The sequence below is a fragment of the Hemibagrus wyckioides genome, linkage group LG01 (genome assembly GCF_019097595.1).
Source record: "Hemibagrus wyckioides isolate EC202008001 linkage group LG01, SWU_Hwy_1.0, whole genome shotgun sequence".
Classification (NCBI taxonomy): domain Eukaryota; kingdom Metazoa; phylum Chordata; class Actinopteri; order Siluriformes; family Bagridae; genus Hemibagrus; species Hemibagrus wyckioides.
The window spans coordinates 100,001-125,818 of record NC_080710.1 but is presented as its reverse complement, the minus strand read 5'-3'; the positions used below and the strand labels follow the sequence as shown (position 1 = coordinate 125,818).

General features: G+C 45.9%; 1 protein-coding gene across 5 annotated transcripts in view; it reads right to left on the bottom strand.

The window, feature by feature from the left end:
• khdc4 (KH domain containing 4, pre-mRNA splicing factor) overlaps positions 1-25,818 on the bottom strand; it is a 54,465-nt gene that overhangs the window by 21,949 nt on the left and 6,698 nt on the right. For all 5 annotated transcript variants that reach the window (XR_009204864.1, XR_009204865.1, XM_058393731.1 and 2 more), the window contains exons 3-10: positions 23,185-23,310; positions 20,864-20,943; positions 19,426-19,478; positions 19,147-19,259; positions 18,779-19,036; positions 18,635-18,692; positions 18,269-18,459; positions 17,938-18,129 (exon numbers count right to left, since the gene is read on the bottom strand). Coding sequence is in view for 3 of the 5 variants with exons in the window: in XM_058393731.1 (XP_058249714.1) it covers positions 17,938-18,129; positions 18,269-18,459; positions 18,635-18,692; positions 18,779-19,036; positions 19,147-19,259; positions 19,426-19,478; positions 20,864-20,943; positions 23,185-23,310 (1,071 nt within the window). In the remaining 2 variants the exon portion in view is untranslated. The remainder of the gene's footprint in view (positions 1-17,937; positions 18,130-18,268; positions 18,460-18,634; positions 18,693-18,778; positions 19,037-19,146; positions 19,260-19,425; positions 19,479-20,863; positions 20,944-23,184; positions 23,311-25,818) is intronic.

Sequence of the window (25,818 nt, the reverse complement as noted above, 5' to 3'; positions counted from 1 at the left end):
CTCTCTACACTGTGATGTGTGTGTATGTCTACACTGTGATGTGTGTCTCTACACTGTGATGTGTGTGTGTGTCTACACTGTGATGTGTGTGTGTGTCTCTACACTGTGATGTGTGTGTGTGTCTCTACACTGTGATGTGTGTGTGTCTCTACACTGTGATGTGTGTGTGTCTCTACACTGTGATGTGTGTGTGTGTCTCTACACTGTGATGTGTGTGTGTCTCTCTCTACACTGTGATGTGTGTGTGTCTACACTGTGATGTGTGTGTGTGTGTGTGTGTGTGTCTACACTGTGGTGTGTGTGTGTCTACACTGTGATGTGTGTGTGTGTCTACACTGTGATGTGTGTGTGTGTCTCTACACTGTGGTGTGTGTCTACACTGTGGTGTGTGTCTCTACACTGTGATGTGTGTGTCTACACTGTGATGTGTGTGTGTGTGTGTGTGTGTGTGTGTGTGTCTACACTGTGAGGTGTGTGTGTGTCTACACTGTGGTGTGTGTGTGTGTCTACACTGTGGTGTGTGTCTACACTGTGGTGTGTGTCTATACACTGTGATGTGTGTGTGTGTCTCTACACTGTGGTGTGTGTCTCTACACTGTGATGTGTGTGTGTGTCTACACTGTGATGGGTGTGTGTGTCTCTACACTGTGGTGTGTGTCTCTACACTGTGATGTGTGTGTGTCTCTACACTGTGATGTGTGTGTGTCTACACTGTGATGTGTGTGTGTCTACACTGTGATGTGTGTGTCTCTACACTGTGATGTGTGTGTCTCTACACTGTGATGTGTGTGTGTCTACACTGTGATGTGTGTGTGTCTACACTGTGATGTGTGTGTGTGTCTCTACACTGTGATGTGTGTGTGTGTGTCTACACTGTGGTGTGTGTCTCTACACTGTGGTGTGTGTGTGTGTCTACACTGTGATGTGTGTGTGTGTCTCTACACTGTGATGTGTGTGTGTGTCTCTACACTGTGGTGTGTGTGTGTGTCTACACTGTGGTGTGTGTGTGTGTCTCTACACTGTGGTGTGTGTGTGTGTCTCTACACTGTGGTGTGTGTCTACACTGTGATGTGTGTGTGTGTCTCTACACTGTGATGTGTGTGTGTGCCTCTACACTGTGGTGTGTGTGTGTGTCTACACTGTGGTGTGTGTGTGTGTCTCTACACTGTGGTATGTGTCTACACTGTGATGTGTGTGTGTGTGTCTACACTGTGATGTGTGTGTGTGTCTACACTGTGGTGTGTCTCTACACTGTGATGTGTGTGTGTGTCTACACTGTGATGTGTGTGTGTGTGTCTACACTGATGTGTGTGTGTCTCTCTACACTGATGTGTGTGTCTCTCTCTACACTGTGATGTGTGTGTATGTCTACACTGTGATGTGTGTGTGTGTGTCTACACTGTGATGTGTGTGTGTGTGTCTACACTGTGATGTGTGTGTCTACACTGTGATGTGTGTGTGTGTCTCTCTACACTGTGATGTGTGTGTCTCTCTCTACACTGTGATGTGTGTGTCTCTCTCTACACTGTGATGTGTGTGTCTCTCTCTACACTGTGATGTGTGTGTGTCTCTCTACACTGTGATGTGTGTGTGTCTCTCTACACTGTGATGTGTGTGTGTCTCTCTACACTGTGATGTGTGTGTCTCTCTCTACACTGTGATGTGTGTGTCTCTCTCTACACTGTGATGTGTGTGTGTGTGTGTGTGTGTCTACACTGTGATGTGTGTGTGTGTCTACACTGTGATGTGTGTGTGTGTGTCTACACTGTGATGTGTGTGTGTGTGTCTACACTGTGATGTGTGTGTGTGTGTCTACACTGTGATGTGTGTGTGTGTGTCTACACTGTGATGTGTGTGTGTGTCTCTACACTGTGATGTGTGTGTGTGTCTCTACACTGTGATGTGTGCGTGTGTCTCTCTACACTGCGATGTGTGTGTGTCTCTACACTGCGATGTGTGTGTGTGTCTACACTGTGATGTGTGTGTGTCTCTCTACACTGCGATGTGTGTGTGTCTCTCTACACTGCGATGTGTGTGTGTCTCTACACTGCGATGTGTGTGTGTGTCTCTACACTGTGATGTGTGTGTGTCTCTACACTGTGATGTGTGTGTGTCTCTACACTGTGGTGTGTGTCTCTACACTGTGATGTGTGTGTGTGTGTGTGTGTGTGTGTGTCTACACTGTGATGTGTGTGTGTGTCTACACTGTGGTGTGTGTGTGTGTCTACACTGTGGTGTGTGTGTGTGTCTACACTGTGGTGTGTGTCTACACTGTGGTGTGTGTCTATACACTGTGATGTGTGTGTGTGTCTCTACACTGTGGTGTGTGTCTCTACACTGTGATGTGTGTGTGTGTCTACACTGTGATGGGTGTGTGTGTCTCTACACTGTGGTGTGTGTGTGTCTCTACACTGTGATGTGTGTGTGTGTCTACACTGTGATGGGTGTGTGTGTCTCTACACTGTGGTGTGTGTGTGTGTCTACACTGTGGTGTGTGTCTACACTGTGGTGTGTGTCTATACACTGTGATGTGTGTGTGTGTCTCTACACTGTGGTGTGTGTCTATACACTGTGATGTGTGTGTGTGTCTCTACACTGTGATGGGTGTGTGTGTCTCTACACTGTGATGTGTGTGTGTCTCTACACTGTGATGTGTGTGTGTCTACACTGTGATGTGTGTGTGTCTACACTGTGATGTGTGTGTGTCTACACTGTGATGTGTGTGTCTCTACACTGTGATGTGTGTGTCTCTACACTGTGATGTGTGTGTGTCTACACTGTGATGTGTGTGTGTCTACACTGTGATGTGTGTGTGTCTACACTGTGATGTGTGTGTGTGTCTCTACACTGTGATGTGTGTGTGTGTGTCTACACTGTGGTGTGTGTCTCTACACTGTGGTGTGTGTGTGTGTCTACACTGTGATGTGTGTGTGTGTCTCTACACTGTGATGTGTGTGTGTGTGTCTCTACACTGTGGTGTGTGTGTGTGTGTGTCTCTACACTATGGTGTGTGTCTCTACACTGTGATGTGTGTGTCTCTACACTGTGATGTGTGTGTCTCTACACTGTGATGTGTGTGTCTCTACACTGTGATGTGTGTGTGTCTACACTGTGATGTGTGTGTGTCTACACTGTGATGTGTGTGTGTGTCTCTACACTGTGGTGTGTGTGTGTGTCTCTACACTGTGGTGTGTGTCTACACTGTGATGTGTGTGTGTGTCTCTACACTGTGATGTGTGTGTGTGTCTCTACACTGTGGTGTGTGTGTGTGTCTACACTGTGGTGTGTGTGTGTGTCTCTACACTGTGGTGTGTGTCTACACTGTGATGTGTGTGTGTGTGTCTACACTGTGATGTGTGTGTGTGTCTACACTGTGGTGTGTCTCTACACTGTGATGTGTGTGTGTGTCTACACTGTGATGTGTGTGTGTGTGTCTACACTGATGTGTGTGTTTATCTCTACACTGATGTGTGTGTCTCTCTCTACACTGTGATGTGTGTGTATGTCTACACTGTGATGTGTGTGTGTGTGTCTACAGTGTGATGTGTGTCTCTCTCTACACTGTGATGTGTGTCTACACTGTGATGTGTGTGTGTGTCTCTCTACACTGTGATGTGTGTGTCTCTCTCTACACTGTGATGTGTGTGTCTCTCTCTACACTGTGATGTGTGTGTCTCTCTCTACACTGTGATGTGTGTGTGTCTCTCTACACTGTGATGTGTGTGTCTCTCTACACTGTGATGTGTGTGTCTCTCTCTACACTGTGATGTGTGTGTGTCTCTCTACACTGTGATGTGTGTGTGTCTCTCTACACTGTGATGTGTGTGTGTCTCTCTACACTGTGATGTGTGTGTGTCTCTCTACACTGTGATGTGTGTGTGTCTCTCTACACTGTGATGTGTGTGTCTCTCTCTACACTGTGATGTGTGTGTCTCTCTCTACACTGTGATGTGTGTGTGTGTGTGTGTGTGTGTGTCTACACTGTGATGTGTGTGTGTGTGTCTACACTGTGATGTGTGTGTGTGTGTCTACACTGTGATGTGTGTGTGTGTCTCTACACTGTGATCTGTGTGTGTGTCTCTACACTGTGATGTGTGCGTGTGTCTCTCTACACTGCGATGTGTGTGTGTCTCTACACTGCGATGTGTGTGTGTCTACACTGTGATGTGTGTGTGTCTCTCTACACTGCGATGTGTGTGTGTCTCTCTACACTGCGATGTGTGTGTGTCTCTACACTGCGATGTGTGTGTGTGTGTCTCTACACTGTGATGTGTGTGTCTCTACACTGTGATGTGTGTGTCTCTACACTGTGATGTGTGTGTCTCTACACTGTGATGTGTGTGTGTCTCTCTCTACACTGTGATGTGTGTGTGTGTCTACACTGTGGTGTGTGTCTCTACACTGTGATGTGTGTGTGTGTCTCTACACTGTGGTGTGTGTCTCTACACTGTGATGTGTGTGTGTGTCTCTACACTGTGGTGTGTGTCTCTACACTGTGATGTGTGTGTGTGTCTACACTGTGATGTGTGTGTGTGTCTACACTGTGGTGTGTGTGTGTCTACACTATGATGTGTGTGTGTGTCTACACTGTGATGTGTGTGTGTCTCTACACTGTGGTGTGTGTCTCTACACTGTGATGTGTGTCTCTACACTGTGATGTGTGTGTGTGTCTCTACACTGTGATGTGTGTGTGTGTCTCTACACTGCGATGTGTGTGTGTGTCTCTACACTGCGATGTGTGTGTGTGTCTCTACACTGCGATGTGTGTGTGTCTCTACACTGTGATGTGTGTGTGTCTCTACACTGTGATGTGTGTGTGTCTCTACACTGTGATGTGTGTGTGTCTCTACACTGTGATGTGTGTGTCTCTACACTGTGATGTGTGTGTCTCTACACTGTGATGTGTGTGTGTCTCTACACTGTGATGTGTGTGTGTCTACACTGTGATGTGTGTGTGTGTGTGTGTGTGTGTCTACACTGTGGTGTGTGTGTGTCTACACTGTGATGTGTGTGTGTGTCTACACTGTGATGTGTGTGTGTGTCTCTACACTGTGGTGTGTGTCTCTACACTGTGATGTGTGTGTGTGTGTCTACACTGTGATGTGTGTGTGTCTCTCTCTACACTGTGATGTGTGTGTCTACACTGTGATGTGTGTGTGTGTCTCTCTACACTGTGATGTGTGTGTCTCTCTCTACACTGTGATGTGTGTGTCTCTCTCTACACTGTGATGTGTGTGTGTCTCTCTACACTGTGATGTGTGTGTGTCTCTCTACACTGTGATGTGTGTGTCTCTCTCTACACTGTGATGTGTGTGTGTGTCTACACTGTGATGTGTGTGTGTGTCTACACCGTGATGTGTGTGTGTCTCTACACTGTGATGTGTGTGTGTGTCTCTACACTGTGATGTGAGTGTGTGTCTCTCTACACTGTGATGTGAGTGTGTCTCTACACTGCGATGTGTGTGTGTGTCTACACTGTGATGTGTGTGTGTCTCTCTACACTGCGATGTGTGTGTGTGTCTCTACACTGCGATGTGTGTGTGTCTCTACACTGTGATGTGTGTGTGTCTCTCTCTACACTGTGATGTGTGTGTGTCTCTCTCTATACTGTGATGTGTGTGTGTCTCTACACTGTGATGTGTGTGTGTCTCTACACTGTGATGTGTGTGTGTCTCTACACTGTGATGTGTGTGTGTCTACACTGTGATGTGTGTGTGTCTACACTGTGATGTGTGTGTGTGTGTGTGTGTGTCTACACTGTGGTGTGTGTGTGTCTACACTGTGATGTGTGTGTGTGTGTCTCTACACTGTGATGGGTGTGCGTCTACACTGTGATGTGTGTGTCTCTACACTGTGATGTGTGTGTGTGTCTCTACACTGTGGTGTGTGTCTCTACACTGTGATGTGTGTGTGTGTCTACACTGTGATGTGTGTGTGTGTCTACACTGTGATGTGTGTGTGTGTCTACACTGATGTGTGTGTGTGTCTACACTGTGATGTGTGTGTGTCTCTACACTGTGATGTGTGTGTGTCTCTACACTGTGATGTGTGTCTCTACACTGTGATGTGTGTCTCTACACTGTGATGTGTGTGTGTCTACACTGTGATGTGTGTGTGTGTCTCTACACTGTGATGTGTGTGTGTCTCTACACTGTGATGTGTGAGTGTCTCTACACTGCGATGTGTGTGTGTCTCTACACTGTGATGTGTGTGTGTCTCTCTCTACACTGTGATGTGTGTGTGTCTCTACACTGTGATGTGTGTGTGTCTCTACACTGTGATGTGTGTGTCTCTACACTGTGATGTGTGTGTCTCTACACTGTGATGTGTGTGTGTCTCTACACTGTGATGTGTGTGTGTCTACACTGTGATGTGTGTGTGTCTACACTGTGATGTGTGTGTGTGTGTGTGTGTGTGTCTACACTGTGGTGTGTGTGTGTGTGTCTACACTGTGGTGTGTGTGTGTCTACACTGTGATGTGTGTGTGTGTCTACACTGTGATGTGTGTGTGTGTCTCTACACTGTGGTGTGTGTCTCTACACTGTGATGTGTGTGTGTGTGTCTACACTGTGATGTGTGTCTCTCTCTACACTGTGATGTGTGTGTCTACACTGTGATGTGTGTGTGTGTCTCTCTACACTGTGATGTGTGTGTCTCTCTCTACACTGTGATGTGTGTGTCTCTCTACACTGTGATGTGTGTGTCTCTCTCTACACTGTGATGTGTGTGTCTCTCTCTACACTGTGATGTGTGTGTCTCTCTCTACACTGTGATGTGTGTGTGTGTCTACACTGTGATGTGTGTGTGTGTCTACACCGTGATGTGTGTGTGTGTCTCTACACTGTGATGTGTGTGTGTGTCTCTACACTGTGATGTGAGTGTGTGTCTCTCTACACTGTGATGTGAGTGTGTCTCTACACTGCGATGTGTGTGTGTGTCTACACTGCGATGTGTGTGTGTCTCTCTACACTGCGATGTGTGTGTGTGTCTCTACACTGCGATGTGTGTGTGTCTCTACACTGTGATGTGTGTGTGTCTCTCTCTACACTGTGATGTGTGTGTGTCTCTCTCTATACTGTGATGTGTGTGTGTCTCTACACTGTGATGTGTGTGTCTCTACACTGTGATGTGTGTGTGTCTCTACACTGTGATGTGTGTGTGTCTACACTGTGATGTGTGTGTGTCTACACTGTGGTGTGTGTGTCTACACTGTGATGTGTGTGTGTGTCTACACTGATGTGTGTGTGTGTCTCTACACTGTGGTGTGTGTCTCTACACTGTGATGTGTGTGTGTGTGTCTACACTGTGATGTGTGTGTGTGTCTCTACACTGTGGTGTGTGTCTCTACACTGTGATGTGTGTGTGTGTGTCTACACTGTGATGTGTGTGTGTCTCTCTCTACACTGTGATGTGTGTGTCTACACTGTGATGTGTGTGTGTGTCTCTCTACACTGTGATGTGTGTGTCTCTCTCTACACTGTGATGTGTGTCTCTCTCTACACTGTGATGTGTGTGTGTCTCTCTACACTGTGATGTGTGTGTGTGTCTACACTGTGATGTGTGTGTGTGTCTACACTGTGATGTGTGTGTGTGTCTCTACACTGTGATGTGAGTGTGTGTCTCTACACTGTGATGTGAGTGTGTGTCTCTACACTGTGATGTGAGTGTGTGTCTCTCTACACTGTGATGTGAGTGTGTCTCTACACTGCGATGTGTGTGTGTGTCTACACTGTGATGTGCGTGTGTCTCTCTACACTGCGATGTGTGTGTGTGTCTCTACACTGCGATGTGTGTGTGTGTCTCTACACTGCGATGTGTGTGTGTGTCTCTACACTGCGATGTGTGTGTGTCTCTACACTGTGATGTGTGTGTCTCTACACTGTGATGTGTGTGTCTCTACACTGTGATGTGTGTGTCTCTACACTGTGATGTGTGTGTCTCTGCACTGTGATGTGTGTGTGTGTGTCTACACTGTGATGTGTGTGTGTGTGTCTACACTGTGATGTGTGTGTGTGTGTCTACACTGTGATGTGTGTGTGTGTCTCTACACTGTGGTGTGTGTCTCTACACTGTGATGTGTGTCTCTACACTGTGGTGTGTGTGTCTCTACACTGTGGTGTGTGTCTCTACACTGTGATGTGTGTGTGTGTCTCTACACTGTGGTGTGTGTCTCTACACTGTGATGTGTGTGTGTGTCTCTACACTGTGGTGTGTGTCTCTACACTGTGGTGTGTGTCTCTACACTGTGGTGTGTGTGTCTCTACACTGTGATGTGTGTCTCTACACTGTGGTGTGTGTGTCTCTACACTGTGGTGTGTGTCTCTACACTGTGATGTGTGTGTGTGTCTCTACACTGTGGTGTGTGTCTCTACACTGTGATGTGTGTGTGTGTCTCTACACTGTGGTGTGTGTGTGTGTCTACACTGTGATGTGTGTGTGTCTCTACACTGTGGTGTGTGTGTGTGTCTCTACACTGTGATGTGTGTGTGTGTCTACACTGTGATGTGTGTGTGTCTCTACACTGTGGTGTGTGTCTCTACACTGTGATGTGTGTGTGTGTCTCTACACTGTGATGTGTGTGTGTGTCTACACTGTGATGTGTGTGTGTCTCTACACTGTGGTGTGTGTCTCTACACTGTGATGTGTGTGTGTGTCTCTACACTGTGGTGTGTGTCTCTACACTGTGATGTGTGTGTGTGTCTACACTGTGATGTGTGTGTGTCTCTACACTGTGGTGTGTGTCTCTACATTGTGATGTGTGTGTGTGTCTACACTGTGATGTGTGTGTGTGTCTACACTGTGGTGTGTGTCTCTACACTGTGATGTGTGTGTGTCTCTACACTGTGGTGTGTGTCTCTACACTGTGATGTGTGTGTGTGTGTCTCTACACTGTGGTGTGTGTCTCTACACTGTGATGTGTGTGTGTGTCTACACTGTGATGTGTGTGTGTGTCTCTACACTGTGATGTGTGTGTGTGTCTCTACACTGTGATGTGTGTGTGTGTCTCTACACTGTGATGTGTGTGTGTGTCTCTACACTGTGATGTGTGTGTGTGTCTCTACACTGTGGTGTGTGTGTGTGTCTCTACACTGTGATGTGTGTGTGTCTCTCTCTACACTGTGATGTGAATGTGTCTACACTGTGATGTGTGTGTGTGTGTGTGTGTGTCTACACTGTGGTGTGTGTGTGTCTACACTGTGATGTGTGTGTGTGTCTACACTGTGATGTGTGTGTGTGTGTCTCTACACTGTGGTGTGTGTCTCTACACTGTGATGTGTGTGTGTCTCTACACTGTGATGTGTGTGTGTCTACACTGTGATGTGTGTGTCTCTACACTGTGATGTGTGTGTCTCTACACTGTGATGTGTGTGTCTCTACACTGTGATGTGTGTGTGTGTCTACACTGTGATGTGTGTGTGTGTCTCTACACTGTGATGTGTGTGTGTGTCTCTACACTGCGATGTGTGTGTGTGTCTCTACACTGCGATGTGTGTGTGTGTCTCTCTACACTGCGATGTGTGTGTGTCTCTACACTGCGATGTGTGTGTGTCTCTACACTGCGATGTGTGTGTGTCTCTACACTGTGATGTGTGTGTCTCTCTACACTGTGATGTGTGTGTGTCTACACTGTGATGTGTGTGTCTCTACACTGTGATGTGATGTGTGTGTGTGTCTACACTGTGATGTGTGTGTGTGTCTCTACACTGTGATGTGTGTGTGTCTCTACACTGTGATGTGTGTGTGTCTCTACACTGTGATGTGTGTGTGTCTCTATACTGTGATGTGTGTGTGTCTACACTGTGATGTGTGTGTGTCTACACTGTGATGTGTGTGTCTCTACAATGTGATGTGTGTGTGTGTCTACACTGTGATGTGTGTGTGTCTACACTGTGGTGTGTGTGTGTCTACACTGTGGTGTGTGTGTGTCTACACTGTGATGTGTGTGTGTCTCTACACTGTGATGTGTGTCTCTACACTGTGATGTGTGTGTGTGTCTCTACACTGTGATGTGTGTGTGTCTCTACACTGTGATGTGTGTGTGTCTCTACACTGTGATGTGTGTGTGTCTCTACACTGTGATGTGTGTGTGTCTACACTGTGATGTGTGTGTGTCTACACTGTGATGTGTGTGTCTCTACACTGTGATGTGATGTGTGTGTCTACACTGTGATGTGATGTGTGTGTCTACACTGTGGTGTGTGTGTCTCTACACTGTGATGTGTGTGTGTCTCTACACTGTGATGTGTGTGTGTCTCTACACTGTGATGTGTGTGTGTCTCTACACTGTGATGTGTGTGTGTCTCTACACTGTGATGTGTGTGTGTGTCTACACTGTGATGTGTGTGTGTCTACACTGTGATGTGTGTGTGTCTACACTGTGATGTGTGTGTGTCTACACTGTGATGTGTGTGTCTCTACACTGTGATGTGTGTGTGTGTCTACACTGTGATGTGTGTGTGTGTCTACACTGTGATGTGTGTGTGTCTACACTGTGATGTGTGTGTCTCTACACTGTGATGTGATGTGTGTGTCTACACTGTGATGTGTGTCTCTACACTGTGATGTGTGTGTGTCTCTACACTGTGATGTGTGTGTGTCTACACTGTGATGTGTGTGTGTCTCTCTCTACACTGTGGTGTGTGTCTCTACACTGTGATGTGTGTGTGTCTCTACACTGTGATGTGTGTGTGTCTACACTGTGATGTGTGTGTGTCTCTCTCTACACTGTGATGTGTGTGTGTCTACACTGTGATGTGTGTGTGTGTCTACACTGTGATGTGTGTGTGTCTACACTGTGGTGTGTGTGTGTCTACACTGTGATGTGTGTGTGTCTCTACACTGTGATGTGTGTGTGTGTCTCTACACTGTGGTGTGTGTCTCTACACTGTGATGTGTGTGTGTGTCTCTACACTGTGGTGTGTGTCTCTACACTGTGATGTGTGTGTGTGTCTACACTGATGTGTGTGTCTCTCTCTACACTGTGATGTGTGTGTCTACACTGTGATGTGTGTGTGTCTCTCTACACTGTGATGTGTGTGTCTCTCTCTACACTGTGATGTGTGTGTGTCTCTCTCTACACTGTGATGTGTGTGTGTCTCTCTACACTGTGATGTGTGTGTGTCTCTCTACACTGTGATGTGTGTGTGTCTCTCTACACTGTGATGTGTGTGTGTGTCTCTACACTGTGGTGTGTGTCTCTACACTGTGATGTGTGTGTGTGCCTACACTGTGATGTGTGTGTGTGTCTCTACACTGTGATGTGTGTGTGTGTCTCTACACTGTGATGTGTGTGTGTCTCTACACTGCGATGTGTGTGTGTCTCTACACTGTGATGTGTGTGTGTCTCTCTCTACACTGTGATGTGAATGTGTCTACACTGTGATGTGTGTGTGTGTGTGTGTGTGTCTACACTGTGATGTGTGTGTGTGTCTACACTGTGATGTGTGTGTGTGTCTACACTGTGATGTGTGTGTGTGTCTCTACACTGTGGTGTGTGTCTCTACACTGTGATGTGTGTGTGTGTCTCTACACTGTGGTGTGTGTCTCTACACTGTGATGTGTGTGTGTGTCTACACTGTGATGTGTGTGTGTCTCTACACTGTGATGTGTGTGTGTCTCTCTCTACACTGTGATGTGTGTGTCTACACTGTGATGTGTGTGTGTCTCTCTACACTGTGATGTGTGTGTCTCTCTCTACACTGTGATGTGTGTGTCTCTCTCTACACTGTGATGTGTGTGTGTCTCTCTACACTGTGATGTGTGTGTGTGTCTCTACACTGTGGTGTGTGTCTCTACACTGTGATGTGTGTGTGTGTCTACACTGTGGTGTGTGTCTACACTGTGGTGTGTGTCTCTACACTGTGATGTGTGTGTGTGTCTCTACACTGTGGTGTGTGTCTCTACACTGTGATGTGTGTGTGTGTCTACACTGTGATGTGTGTGTGTGTCTACACTGTGATGTGTGTGTGTGTCTACACTGTGATGTGTGTGTGTGTCTACACTGTGATGTGTGTGTGTGTCTCTACACTGTGATGTGTGTGTGTCTCTACACTGCGATGTGTGTGTGTCTCTACACTGCGATGTGTGTGTGTCTCTACACTGTGATGTGTGTGTGTCTCTCTCTACACTGTGATGTGAATGTGTCTACACTGTGATGTGTGTGTGTGTGTGTGTGTCTACACTGTGGTGTGTGTGTGTCTACACTGTGATGTGTGTGTGTGTCTACACTGTGATGTGTGTGTGTGTCTCTACACTGTGGTGTGTGTGTGTCTCTACACTGTGATGTGTGTGTGTCTCTACACTGTGATGTGTGTCTCTACACTGTGATGTGTGTGTCTCTACACTGTGATGTGTGTGTCTCTACACTGTGATGTGTGTGTCTCTACACTGTGATGTGTGTGTGTGTCTACACTGTGATGTGTGTGTGTGTCTCTACACTGTGATGTGTGTGTCTACACTGATGTGTGTGTGTCTCTCTACACTGTGATGTGTGTGTCTCTCTCTACACTGTGATGTGTGTGTCTCTCTCTACACTGTGATGTGTGTGTGTCTCTCTACACTGTGATGTGTGTGTGTGTCTCTACACTGTGGTGTGTGTCTCTACACTGTGATGTGTGTGTGTGCCTACACTGTGATGTGTGTGTGTGTCTCTACACTGTGATGTGTGTGTGTCTCTACACTGCGATGTGTGTGTGTCTCTACACTGTGATGTGTGTGTGTCTCTACACTGCGATGTGTGTGTGTCTCTACACTGTGATGTGTGTGTGTCTCTCTCTACACTGTGATGTGAATGTGTCTACACTGTGATGTGTGTGTGTCTACACTGTGATGTGTGTGTGTCTACACTGTGATGTGTGTGTGTGTGTCTACACTGTGATGTGTGTGTGTCTCTACACTGTGATGTGTGTGTGTGTGTCTACACTGTGATGTGTGTGTGTGTCTCTACACTGTGGTGTGTGTGTGTGTGTCTCTACACTGTGATGTGTGTGTGTGTCTCTACACTGTGATGTGTGTGTGTGTCTACACTGTGATGTGTGTGTGTCTCTACACTGTGATGTGTGTGTGTCTCTCTCTACACTGTGATGTGTGTGTCTACACTGTGATGTGTGTGTGTCTCTCTACACTGTGATGTGTGTGTCTCTCTCTACACTGTGATGTGTGTGTCTCTCTCTACACTGTGATGTGTGTGTGTCTCTCTACACTGTGATGTGTGTGTGTCTCTCTACACTGTGATGTGTGTGTGTGTCTCTACACTGTGGTGTGTGTCTCTACACTGTGATGTGTGTGTGTGTCTACACTGTGGTGTGTGTCTACACTGTGGTGTGTGTCTCTACACTGTGATGTGTGTGTGTGTCTCTACACTGTGGTGTGTGTCTCTACACTGTGGTGTGTGTGTGTGTCTACACTGTGATGTGTGTGTGTGTCTACACTGTGGTGTGTGTCTCTACACTGTGATGTGTGTGTGTGTCTACACTGTGATGTGTGTGTGTCTCTACACTGTGATGTGTGTGTGTCTCTCTCTACACTGTGATGTGTGTGTCTACACTGTGATGTGTGTGTGTCTCTCTACACTGTGATGTGTGTGTCTCTCTCTACACTGTGATGTGTGTGTCTCTCTCTACACTGTGATGTGTGTGTGTCTCTCTACACTGTGATGTGTGTGTGTGTCTCTACACTGTGGTGTGTGTCTCTACACTGTGATGTGTGTGTGTGTCTACACTGTGGTGTGTGTCTACACTGTGGTGTGTGTCTCTACACTGTGGTGTGTGTCTCTACACTGTGGTGTGTGTCTCTACACTGTGATGTGTGTGTGTGTCTACACTGTGATGTGTGTGTGTGTCTACACTGTGATGTGTGTGTGTCTCTACACTGTGATGTGTGTGTGTGTCTCTACACTGTGATGTGTGTGTGTCTCTACACTGCGATGTGTGTGTGTCTCTACACTGCGATGTGTGTGTGTCTCTACACTGTGATGTGTGTGTGTCTCTCTCTACACTGTGATGTGAATGTGTCTACACTGTGATGTGTGTGTGTGTGTGTGTGTGTCTACACTGTGGTGTGTGTGTGTCTACACTGTGATGTGTGTGTGTGTCTACACTGTGATGTGTGTGTCTCTACACTGTGATGTGTGTGTCTCTACACTGTGATGTGTGTGTGTGTCTACACTGTGATGTGTGTGTGTGTCTACACTGTGATGTGTGTGTGTGTCTCTACACTGTGGTGTGTGTGTGTCTCTACACTGTGATGTGTGTGTGTCTCTACACTGTGATGTGTGTGTCTCTACACTGTGATGTGTGTGTCTCTACACTGTGATGTGTGTGTCTCTACACTGTGATGTGTGTGTGTCTCTACACTGTGATGTGTGTGTGTCTCTACACTGTGATGTGTGTGTCTCTACACTGTGATGTGTGTGTGTGTCTACACTGTGATGTGTGTGTGTGTCTCTACACTGCGATGTGTGTGTGTGTCTCTACACTGCGATGTGTGTGTGTGTCTACACTGCGATGTGTGTGTGTGTCTCTACACTGTGATGTGTGTGTCTCTACACTGTGATGTGTGTGTGTGTCTACACTGTGATGTGTGTGTGTGTCTACACTGTGATGTGTGTGTGTGTCTCTACACTGCGATGTGTGTGTGTGTCTCTACACTGCGATGTGTGTGTGTGTCTACACTGTGATGTGTGTGTGTGTCTCTACACTGTGGTGTGTGTGTGTCTCTACACTGTGATGTGTGTGTGTCTCTACACTGTGATGTGTGTGTCTCTACACTGTGATGTGTGTGTCTCTACACTGTGATGTGTGTGTCTCTACACTGTGATGTGTGTGTGTCTCTACACTGTGATGTGTGTGTGTCTCTACACTGTGATGTGTGTGTGTCTCTACACTGTGATGTGTGTGTCTCTACACTGTGATGTGTGTGTGTCTCTACACTGCGATGTGTGTGTGTGTCTCTACACTGTGATGTGTGTGTGTGTCTCTACACTGCGATGTGTGTGTGTCTCTCTCTACACTGTGATGTGTGTGTGTCTCTCTCTACACTGTGATGTGTGTGTGTCTCTCTCTACACTGTGATGTGTGTGTCTCTACACTGCGATGTGTGTGTGTCTCTCTCTACACTGTGATGTGTGTGTGTGTCTCTACACTGCGATGTGTGTGTGTCTCTCTCTACACTGTGATGTGTGTGTGTCTCTCTACACTGTGATGTGTGTGTGTCTACACTGTGATGTGTGTGTGTGTCTCTCTACACTGTGATGTGTGTGTCTCTCTCTACACTGTGATGTGTGTGTCTCTCTCTACACTGTGATGTGTGTGTCTCTCTCTACACTGTGATGTGTGTGTCTCTCTCTACACTGTGATGTGTGTGTCTCTCTCTACACTGTGATGTGTGTGTCTCTACACTGCGATGTGTGTGTCTCTACACTGCGATGTGTGTGTGTCTCTCTCTACACTGCGATGTGTGTGTGTGTCTCTACACTGCGATGTGTGTGTGTCTCTCTCTACACTGTGATGTGTGTGTCTCTCTCTACACTGTGATGTGTGTGTCTCTACACTGCGATGTGTGTGTCTCTACACTGCGATGTGTGTCTCTCTCTACACTGATGTGTGTGTGTCTCTCTACACTGCGATGTGTGTGTGTGTCTCTCTACACTGTGATGTGTGTGTGTGTCTCTACACTGCGATGTGTGTGTGTCTCTCTCTACACTGCGATGTGTGTGTGTCTCTCTCTACACTGTGATGTGTGTGTGTGTCTCTACACTGCGATGTGTGTGTGTCTCTCTCTACACTGTGATGTGTGTGTGTGTCTCTCTCTACACTGTGATGTGTGTGTGTGTCTCTCTCTACACTGCGATGTGTGTGTGTCTCTCTCTACACTGTGATGTGTGTGTGTCTCTCTCTACACTGTGATGTGTGTGTGTGTGTGTCTACACTGATGTGTGTGTGTGTCTCTCTACACTGTGATGTGTGTGTGTGTGTCTACACTGTGGTGTGTGTGTGTGTGTCTACACTGTGGTGTGTGTCTACACTGTGATGTGTGTGTGTGTCTCTACACTGTGATGTGTGTGTGTGTCTCTACACTGTGATGTGTGTGTGTGTCTCTACACTGTGATGTGTGTGTGTGTCTCTCTACACTGTGATGTGTGTGTGTCTCTCTACACTGTGATGTGTGTGTGTGTGTCTACACTGCGATGTGTGTGTGTGTGTCTACACTGCGATGTGTGTGTCTCTCTCTACACTGTGATGTGTGTGTGTGTCTCTACACTGTGGTGTGTGCCTCTACACTGTGATGTGTGTGTGTGTCTACACTGTGATGTGTGTGTGTGTCTCTACACTGATGTGTGTGTGTGTGTCTACACTGTGATGTGTGTGTGTCTCTACACTGATGTGTGTGTCTCTCTCTACACTGTGATGTGTGTGTGTGTGTCTACACTGTGATGTGTGTGTGTGTCTCTCTACACTGTGATGTGTGTGTCTCTCTCTACACTGTGATGTGTGTGTGTGTCTACACTGTGATGTGTGTCTCTCTCTCTACACTGTGATGTGTGTGTGTGTCTCTCTACACTGTGATGTGTGTGTGTGTGTGTGTCTACACTGATGTGTGTGTGTGTGTCTACACTGTGATGTGTGTGTGTGTGTCTACACTGTGGTCTGTGTGTGTCTCTCTCTACACTGTGATGTGTGTGTGTGTCTCTACACTGTGATGTGTGTGTGTCTACACTGTGATGTGTGTGTGTGTGTCTCTCTACACTGTGATGTGTGTGTCTCTCTCTACACTGTGATGTGTGTGTGTGTCTCTCTCTACACTGCGATGTGTGTGTGTCTCTCTCTACACTGCGATGTGTGTGTGTCTCTCTCTACACTGTGGTGTGTGTGTCTCTACACTGTGATGTGTGTGTGTGTGTCTACACTGTGATGTGTGTGTGTGTCTCTACACTGTGATGTGTGTGTGTGTGTGTGTCTCTACACTGTGGTGTGTGTGTGTGTCTACACTGTGATGTGTGTGTGTGTGTCTACACTGTGATGTGTGTGTGTGTCTCTACACTGTGGTGTGTCTCTCTACACTGTGATGTGTGTGTGTGTCTCTACACTGTGATGTGTGTGTGTGTGTCTACACTGTGATGTGTGTGTGTGTGTCTCTACACTGTGATGTGTGTGTGTGTGTGTGTCTCTACACTGTGGTGTGTGTGTGTGTCTACACTGTGATGTGTGTGTGTGTCTCTACACTGTGGTGTGTCTCTCTACACTGTGATGTGTGTGTGTGTCTCTACACTGTGATGTGTGTGTGTGTGTGTGTCTACACTGTGGTGTGTGTGTGTGTGTGTCTACACTGTGGTGTGTGTGTGTGTGTGTCTACACTGTGATGTGTGTGTGTCTCTACACTGTGATGTGTGTGTGTCTCTACACTGTGATGTGTGTGTGTCTCTACACTGTGATGTGTGTGTGTGTCTCTACACTGTGATGTGTGTGTGTGTCTCTACACTGTGATGTGTGTCTCTACACTGTGGTGTGTGTGTGTGTCTACACTGTGGTGTGTGTGTGTGTCTACACTGTGATGTGTGTCTACACTGTGATGTGTGTGTGTGAGACTGATCTTACTCACCAGCACTTATAAAGTGTGATAACACAAATAAAATATAGAAATAGTGTCATGGTTTTTAGACCAGTTCAATAAGGCACTCTTAGCAAGACTATAGGACATGAGAACGTGAAAGGAAGGAGAATGGACTTGGACAGCTTGAGAGACAGAGAGAGACAAAGAGACAGAAGAGGAAGAAACAGACTGAGATAAAAAGCTAGGCAGTCAGAGAATGAGATAGACAAAGAGATAAAAAGAAAGGGTTAGGGTTAAAAAAGGAAGAAAATAAGACTGAGATGAACTATGTAAGAGAGAGACAGGCAGTATAAGACAGAGAGTGAGACAGTGAGATGAGGTACATACCTGGTATCCCAGCAGGCCATCATCACTCTCCTCAGGCACTTCCTCGGTGAAGCGTCGTTTCTGGGCAGGGGTCGGAGCCATAGATTTGGTCTGAGACACAGGTTTGGAGGTAGGCTGAGCCTCAGGTTTGACTGGGGATGGAGCAGTATGTTGGGGAGGAGCCACAACTGGGTACACTGCAGGTGTGAGGGGCTAAACCGGAAAAGAAGAAAGGATCTGATTAATGAGCAGAATACCAGTTAAAAAGTTGGACATGATAACACATGGACACATTAGAGGTGTGTGTGTATGTATGTGTATGTGTGTGTGTGTGTGTGTGTGTGTGACTTACCTGTGTGAGATTAGCCGTTAGTGGGTGTGTGATGTGGTACGGGGCAGTAGGGGGCACTGTGGGCTCTGGTGCTGCAGTGGGCACTACTGTTGGAGGGGGAAGGGGGTAAAGAGTGGGTACTGGGGCTGCCGGGAGCACAGTAGGGGGGTAATAATGGGGCAGACCATTTACACCAGGTGGAGGAAGGAAACCTAAAATAGAAACACATAATACACACACACACACAATTATAACAGCATGGAGCTATTTATATTTTATTATTATAGATTATGTTAAAGGTTATAATGATGAAGTTTATGAAGATGATAATGAAGTTTTATGATGAAAGGTATAAAGATGAGGAAGATGCTGGTGATGAATGATTACCTTGTGTGGGCATCACTGCACTCATCTCACTCAGGTAGCGAGAATACTCTGCATGTACCTGAAAACATAACACATCAGCCAGTGAGCTCAACAGAACATCAAACTGGGTTAGGCTTAGTGTGTAGTGTGTGTGTCTGTACCTACCGTCTGCAGCAGGTTTTCACACAATGTTTTAGCAGCAGTGATACCCTCTGGCTTGGGGTGACTGATATAGATGTGCATAGGCTCGAAGGCCTCTCTCCCAGATGCTGGCTCAATGCAGCCTGACCTTTGACCCCGCAGAAAAAGCTTGGCCCCAGTTTCATTCTGGATGTGTTGTAGGTAAGAACAGTTTGGTCCCTCCACCCTTTCCTTCACGGAGAAGCCAGCAAGTGCATGATCCAATCCCACAAACACCTTCACCTGAGACACACACACACAGTGAGAGAGGCAGTTACACATTAATGATATGTTTGGTTAATGAAACTTGGCCTTCAAGCCACTAGCTACATCTGTGTGTGTGTGTCTGTTACCCCAGTGCAGTGAGGTTTGGGTCCTGTGGGAGGCAGTATAGAGGGAGGGGGCTGAGACACTGCTGCTTTAACCACTCCATTAGTGATGAGTTCCTTAATCCTGTTTACAGCCTCTATAAAAACAGACACACACACACTTTGTTGTGCTAAGAATGTTATAGCACATTATCCAAGAAATCATTGAGACCACCAAGACCATTAAGAAATCATTAAGACCACCAAAGCCATCTAAAAATTAGTTCCAACACCTAGACCCCACCCCACACACAATGAACTTACTGTCCACAAGCTCTCTGGTTTGGCCTTGAACATGGAGGTAGAGTGGACGGTCGCTATGGAAACAAAGAAATCACAGTCTTTATCAGAGTGAACACTAATCCAAACTCATTTACACTCTTGCTCCCTCCCACCTCACCTGGCACAGCGCAACGTCTAGTGGATAAGCCACTTTGATGGTTCGGACACTAACCTCTCTGCAGCCACACAGACAGCCGGTGTACACTGTGATACACACTCTTCTTGGATGTTCAGGCTACGTCCACTGATGGGACAATGAGGGACGCTTCTAGTGAATCAGTCAAACATGCTCAGTGTTCTAACAGACATTACGCTGGAGATGAAGACGAGCCTGAATACGAGAGCACTGATGCTTGCATTCACACTAATGAGGAAGAAAGTGACCGGCAAGAGCTCCTATTCTGCATACATCTGTCCTGAAAACTCTAGAAATTAAGTATGATTTCTGTGAACAATAACACGAGGTATGACATTTCACATGAGGTAGCTTGCTTTGTTCATCTAAAGCTGAGAAGATATAAATGCAATGTATGATTTTCATATCTGTATGATATTTGCTGTATCTTATTGAATTTCTGTGCAACTTGTTTGTCTTTAAAGTCACTTTGGCTACAAGCTTTTTTCATCCAACTTAAAAGCAAAAGACTAAAAAGATCTGAAGAAAAAAATATATACATTAATAGTTAAGCCATACTACACTACAGGTCAAAAGTTTGGACACACCTTCTAATCCCATGGTCTTTCCTGATGTTTATTTCTTTCTACATTGTAAAACAATGCTGAAGGCGGCCGAAATCCACACTAATGTCCTTTGAACAGTTGATATTGAGATATGTCTGCTACTGATGCTCTGTAAAGCCTTCATAACGCCTCTAATCTGAGGTGCTGTTAATTGGTGATTTCTGAGGCTGGTGACTCTAAATGAACTTCTCCTCTGCAGCAGAGGTCAGTTTTGGTCTTGCTTTACTGGGATGGTCTTCATGTGAGACAGTTTCATCATGGTGCTTGATGGGTTTTGCAAATGCACTTGACAATACTGTTCTTGCAAGAACTATTCCAGAACACCTGACCTTCGTGTCTTAAAATAACAACTGACTGGTTTTTGTTGTCATTACATATGGATTACTGAAGTCCATGTGTGTTATTTCATAGTTTTGAAATCTCCAGGATTGTTCTAGAATGTAGAAAATAAATCCCTAAACAAAAAACATTGAATTAAAAGGTGTGTCCAAACTTTTGACTGGTAGTGTATCTACACCACAGATGCCTCAGTGGCTGACAGTGTGAACACAATGTGAGGATAATAAATCCTGATCTGTTCCTGAATTAGCAGAGCTGATGGTGTGAGGATTAGGAGTTGTGTGGAAAGTATTTTTTACTCAAAACTCTCTTCAAGTTTTCTCTGACTGAGATCCTGTACCTGGGCAGAGCTTTTGCCTTCTCCTCTGCAGTCATGTAGCGCCCCCTTGTGGACACGGCAGCCCCACTCACCCTGCTGATCTACATGCGCACACACACACACACACACACACAGCTTAAGAAGATCATAAATGAGTGTCTCTGCTATAACGGTGTAGTGTCTCTCCTTTAACAGTGTAGTGTCTCTGCTATAACAGTGTAGTGTGTCTCTCCTATAACGGTGTAGTGTCTCTCCTTTAACAGTGTAGTGTGTCTCTCCTTTAACAGTGTAGTGTGTCTCTCCTTTAACAGTGTAGTGTGTCTCTCCTTTAACAGTGTAGTGTGTCTCTCCTATAACAGTGTAGTGTGTCTCTCCTATAACAGCGTACTGTGTCTCTCCTATAACAGCGTACTGTGTCTCTCCTATAACAGCGTACTGTGTCTCTCCTCTAACAGCGTACTGTGTCTCTCCTCTAACAGCGTACTGTGTCTCTCCTCTAACAGCGTACTGTGTCTCTCCTCTAACAGCGTACTGTGTCTCTCCTATAACAGTGTAGTGTGTCTCTCCTTTAACAGTGTAGTGTCTCTCCTATAACAGTGTAGTGCCTCTGCTATAACAGTGTAGTGTGTCTCTCCTTTAACAGTGTAGTGTCTCTCCTTTAACAGTGTAGTGTCTCTCCTATAACGGTGTAGTGTCTCTCCTATAACAGTGTAGTGTGTCTCTCCTTTAACAGTGTAGTGTCTCTGCTATAACAGTGTAGTGTCTCTCCTATAACAGTGTAGTGTCTCTGCTATAACAGTGTAGTGTCTCTGCTATAACGGTGTAGTGTCTCTGCTATAACGGTGTAGTGTCTCTCCTTTAACAGTGTAGTGTCTCTGCTATAACAGTGTACTGTGTCTCTCCTATAACAGTGTACTGTGTCTCTCCTATAACAGTGTACTGTGTCTCTCCTATAACAGTGTACTGTCTCTCCTTTAACTGTGTAGTGTCTCTGCTATAACAGTGTAGTGTGTCTCTCCTTTAACAGTGTAGTGTGTCTCTCCTTTAACAGTGTAGTGTCTCTGCTATAACTGTAGTGTGTTTCTCCTATAACAGTGTAGTGTCTCTGCTATAACAGTGTAGTGTGTCTCTCCTTTAACAGTGTAGTGTGTCTCTCCTTTAACAGTGTAGTGTGTCTCTCCTTTAACAGTGTAGTGTCTCTGCTATAACAGTGTAGTGTCTCTGCTATAACAGTGTAGTGTGTCTCTCCTATAATGGTGCAGTGCCTCTGCTATAACAGTGTAGTGTGTCTCTCCTTTAACAGTGTAGTGTCTCTGCTATAACTGTAGTGTGTCTCTCCTTTAACAGGGTAGTGTCTCTGCTATAACAGTGTAGTGTGTCTCTCCTTTAACAGTGTAGTGTCTCTGTCCTTTAACCGTGTAGTGCCTCTGCTATAACAGTGTAGTGTGTCTCTCCTTTAACAGTGTAGTGTGTCTCTCCTTTAACAGTGTAGTGTGTCTCTCCTTTAACAGTGTAGTGTGTCTCTCCTTTAACAGTGTAGTGTCTCTCTCCTTTAACAGTGTAGTGTGTTTCTCCTATAACAGTGTAGTGTCTCTGCTATAACAGTGTAGTGTCTCTCTCCTTTAACAGTGTAGTGTGTCTCTCCTTTAACAGTGTAGTGTCTCTGCTATAACAGTGTAGTGTGTCTCTCCTTTAACAGTGTAGTGTCTCTGTCCTTTAACCGTGTAGTGCCTCTGCTATAACAGTGTAGTGTGTCTCTCCTTTAACAGTGTAGTGTCTCTCTCCTTTAACAGTGTAGTGTGTCTCTCCTTTAACAGTGTAGTGTGTCTCTCCTTTAACAGTGTAGTGTGTCTCTCCTTTAACAGTGTAGTGTCTCTCTCCTTTAACAGTGTAGTGTGTTTCTCCTATAACAGTGTAGTGTCTCTGCTATAACAGTGTAGTGTCTCTCTCCTTTAACAGTGTAGTGTCTCTCTCCTTTAACAGTGTAGTGTCTCTCTCCTTTAACAGTGTAGTGTGTTTCTCCTATAACAGTGTAGTGTGTCTGTCCTTTAACAGTGTAGTGCCTCTGCTATAACAGTGTAGTGTGTCACTCCTTTAACAGTGTAGTGTGTCTGCTATAACAGTGTAGTGTGTCTCTCCTATAACAGTGTACTGTGTCTCTCCTATAACAGTGTACTGTGTCTCTCCTATAACAGTGTACTGTGTCTCTCCTATAACAGTGTACTGTGTCTCTCCTATAACAGTGTACTGTGTCTCTCCTATAACAGTGTACTGTGTCTCTCCTATAACAGTATAGTGTCTCTCCTACACATGTTGCAATGAATGTAGTCAAGACCTCTGACCTCATCCTGTGTCTGTCCTCGGGTCAGCAGATTCCTGCAAGTGAGCGGCACATCGTTTATCTCCACCTCAGCCACCACCAGGTCATCCCTCGTTTTCACTGCACTCTTAGCCGCTCCACATGCAGCCTGCAGACAGACAGACACAGGGAGGGTCAGTCCAACATGGGGAGGGAAGGACAGTCAAAAAAAAATGTCTTCACTCAGTATATCAGACATGAGCATTTCAAACCATAACATTCAAATTCAAATTTTATTTGTCACATACATTTACATACACAGTACGACATACAGTGAAATGTTTTTTCACGACTGTCCGGTATGTAAACATATATAAAAAAGTGATCCATAAAAATAAAGATAAAAATAAAACTAGATTATCTTAAAAGTATAAAAATAGAAAATAAAGTAAAATAAAATAGATAAAAATAAAATATGAAAATATAGGTGTAAATAAGAATATAATATAATAGTGTGCATGTAGATAAATAAAATATATTATATATATATATATATATATATATATATATATATATATATATATATATATATATATATATATATATATATATATATTTACACACACACACACTAACAAAGTGGTATACACACATACACATAAATGCAGAAATGAATGTGATGGGATGTTTGTGTATATGGCATATATTGAGGTGATCCAGTGTTTATCATTAAAGTGTCCATGTGCTGGAATAATTGGAATAATTGTATAAAGTGACTTGGTGCCAGTCCAGTGTCAAAGTGTCAGTTTGTGCAAATGTGCGAGATTGTGCAAAGTGATGAAAAGTGATGGAGAAAAAAAAAAAAAAAAAGGCAGAGAGAGTCCCCATATCCGTATTAGGTTCTAGGTGTTTCCTGGTTCAGACTCCAAATGGCCTGCGGGAAGAAGCTCCTCCTCATTCTCTCTGTGTTTGCCTTCATGGAGCAGAAGCGCTTCCCTGAATGCAACAGAGAAAAGAGTCCATTGTTGGGGTGGCTGAGGTCCTTCACAATCTTCCTGGCCCTGATGCAGCACCGCTGTAGATGTCCTGCAGGTAAGGGAGCTCGGTGTGGATGGTACATTCAGCTGAATGCACCACTCTCTGGAGGGCTCGCCTGTCCTGCATGGTGCTGTTCCCGAACCAGGAAGTGATGCTACCCGTCAGGACGCTCTCAATGGTGCAGGTGTAAAAAGTCTTTAGCACCTGAGAGGGAAGTTTAAAGTCCCTAAAGCGCCTCAGGTGGTATAGACGCTGCCGGGCCTTCTTCACCAGGGTGTTGGTATGACAGGACCAAGTCAAGTCCTGCGTGATGTGAACACCTAGGTACCGGAAGCTGTCCACTCTCTCCACTGGGGTTCCGCTGATTGTGGTCGGTTGGTATGACCGCTCCTGCTTTGTACTGAAGTCCACTATTAACTCCTTAGTCTTGCTGATGTTCAGGAGTAGGTTGTTCACCTGGCACCAGCCCTCCAGTTTTTTAATCTCCCATAAGTAGGCAGTCTCGTTGTTGTTTGAGATCAGGCCCAACACAACAGTGTCATCAGTAAACTTAATGATGGTGGTGGAGTTGGAAGTGGCCACACAGTCATAAGTGTACAGTGAGTACAGCAGGGGGCTCAGAACACAACCTTGAGGAGCTGCAGTGCTGAGGGTGATGGAGGATGAGGTGTGTTTGCCCATCTGTACGGCTTGTGGTCTGTCCGTCAGGAAGTTGGAAATCCACTGGCACAGGGGTGTGCTGAGACCTAGGACCTCCAACTTAGAGATGAGCGTGGAAGGAATTATGGTGTTGAACGCTGAACTATAGTCCACAAACAGCATTTTTACATAATTCTCTTTTCTGCAGTCCAGGTGGCTTGTTGTTGTGTGAAGGAGGTGTGAAATGGTGTCCTCAGTGGAGCGGTTTTGCCTGTACGCAAACTGTAGTGGACCCAGGGTGTCTGGTAGTGATGCAGTGATGAAGTCTCTGACCAGTCTTTCAAATCACTTAATCACTACTGAAATCAGGGCTACAGGGCAGTAGTCGTTGAGGCAGGTGGGCTGGGGTTTCTTCGGGACAGGAACAGTGGTGGACTGTTTGAAGCATGAGGGGACTGTAGACTGTTTCAGGGAGAGGTTGAAGATTTTGGTGAACACCTGTGCTAGCTGGTCAGCGCACGCTTTCAGAACCCGACCTGTGATGCCATATGGTCCTGCTGCCTTCCTGGTGTTCACTCTCCTGAATGCCCTCCTCACGTCATGCTCCGAGATGGTGAACGCGTTAATCTCACTGGCTCTCTCAGCGTGCATGCTTTTTTTGCCCCTAGCGCCGCTAACGTGATTAGCTGTAGCCTCGAAGCGAGCATAAAAAGTGTTTAGCTCGTCTGCCAGAGAAGCGTCCGCATTCCCCATTCTAGAGGATAGTGTTTTATAGTCCGTGATGGTTCTAAGTCCCTGCCACAGGCTCCTAGAGCCGCCATGTTGGAATTGCGACTCTAGTTTCCTCCCGTAGCGCCACTTTGCCTCCTTCACCGTTCTGCGCACACTGTAAGACGCAGCCTTGTAGTCGTCCATGTTCCCGGTGACGAGCCCCGTGTTGTAGGCAGCGGAGCGGGATCTCAGGGCGTCGCGGATGGTCTTATCCACCCACGGCTTCTGG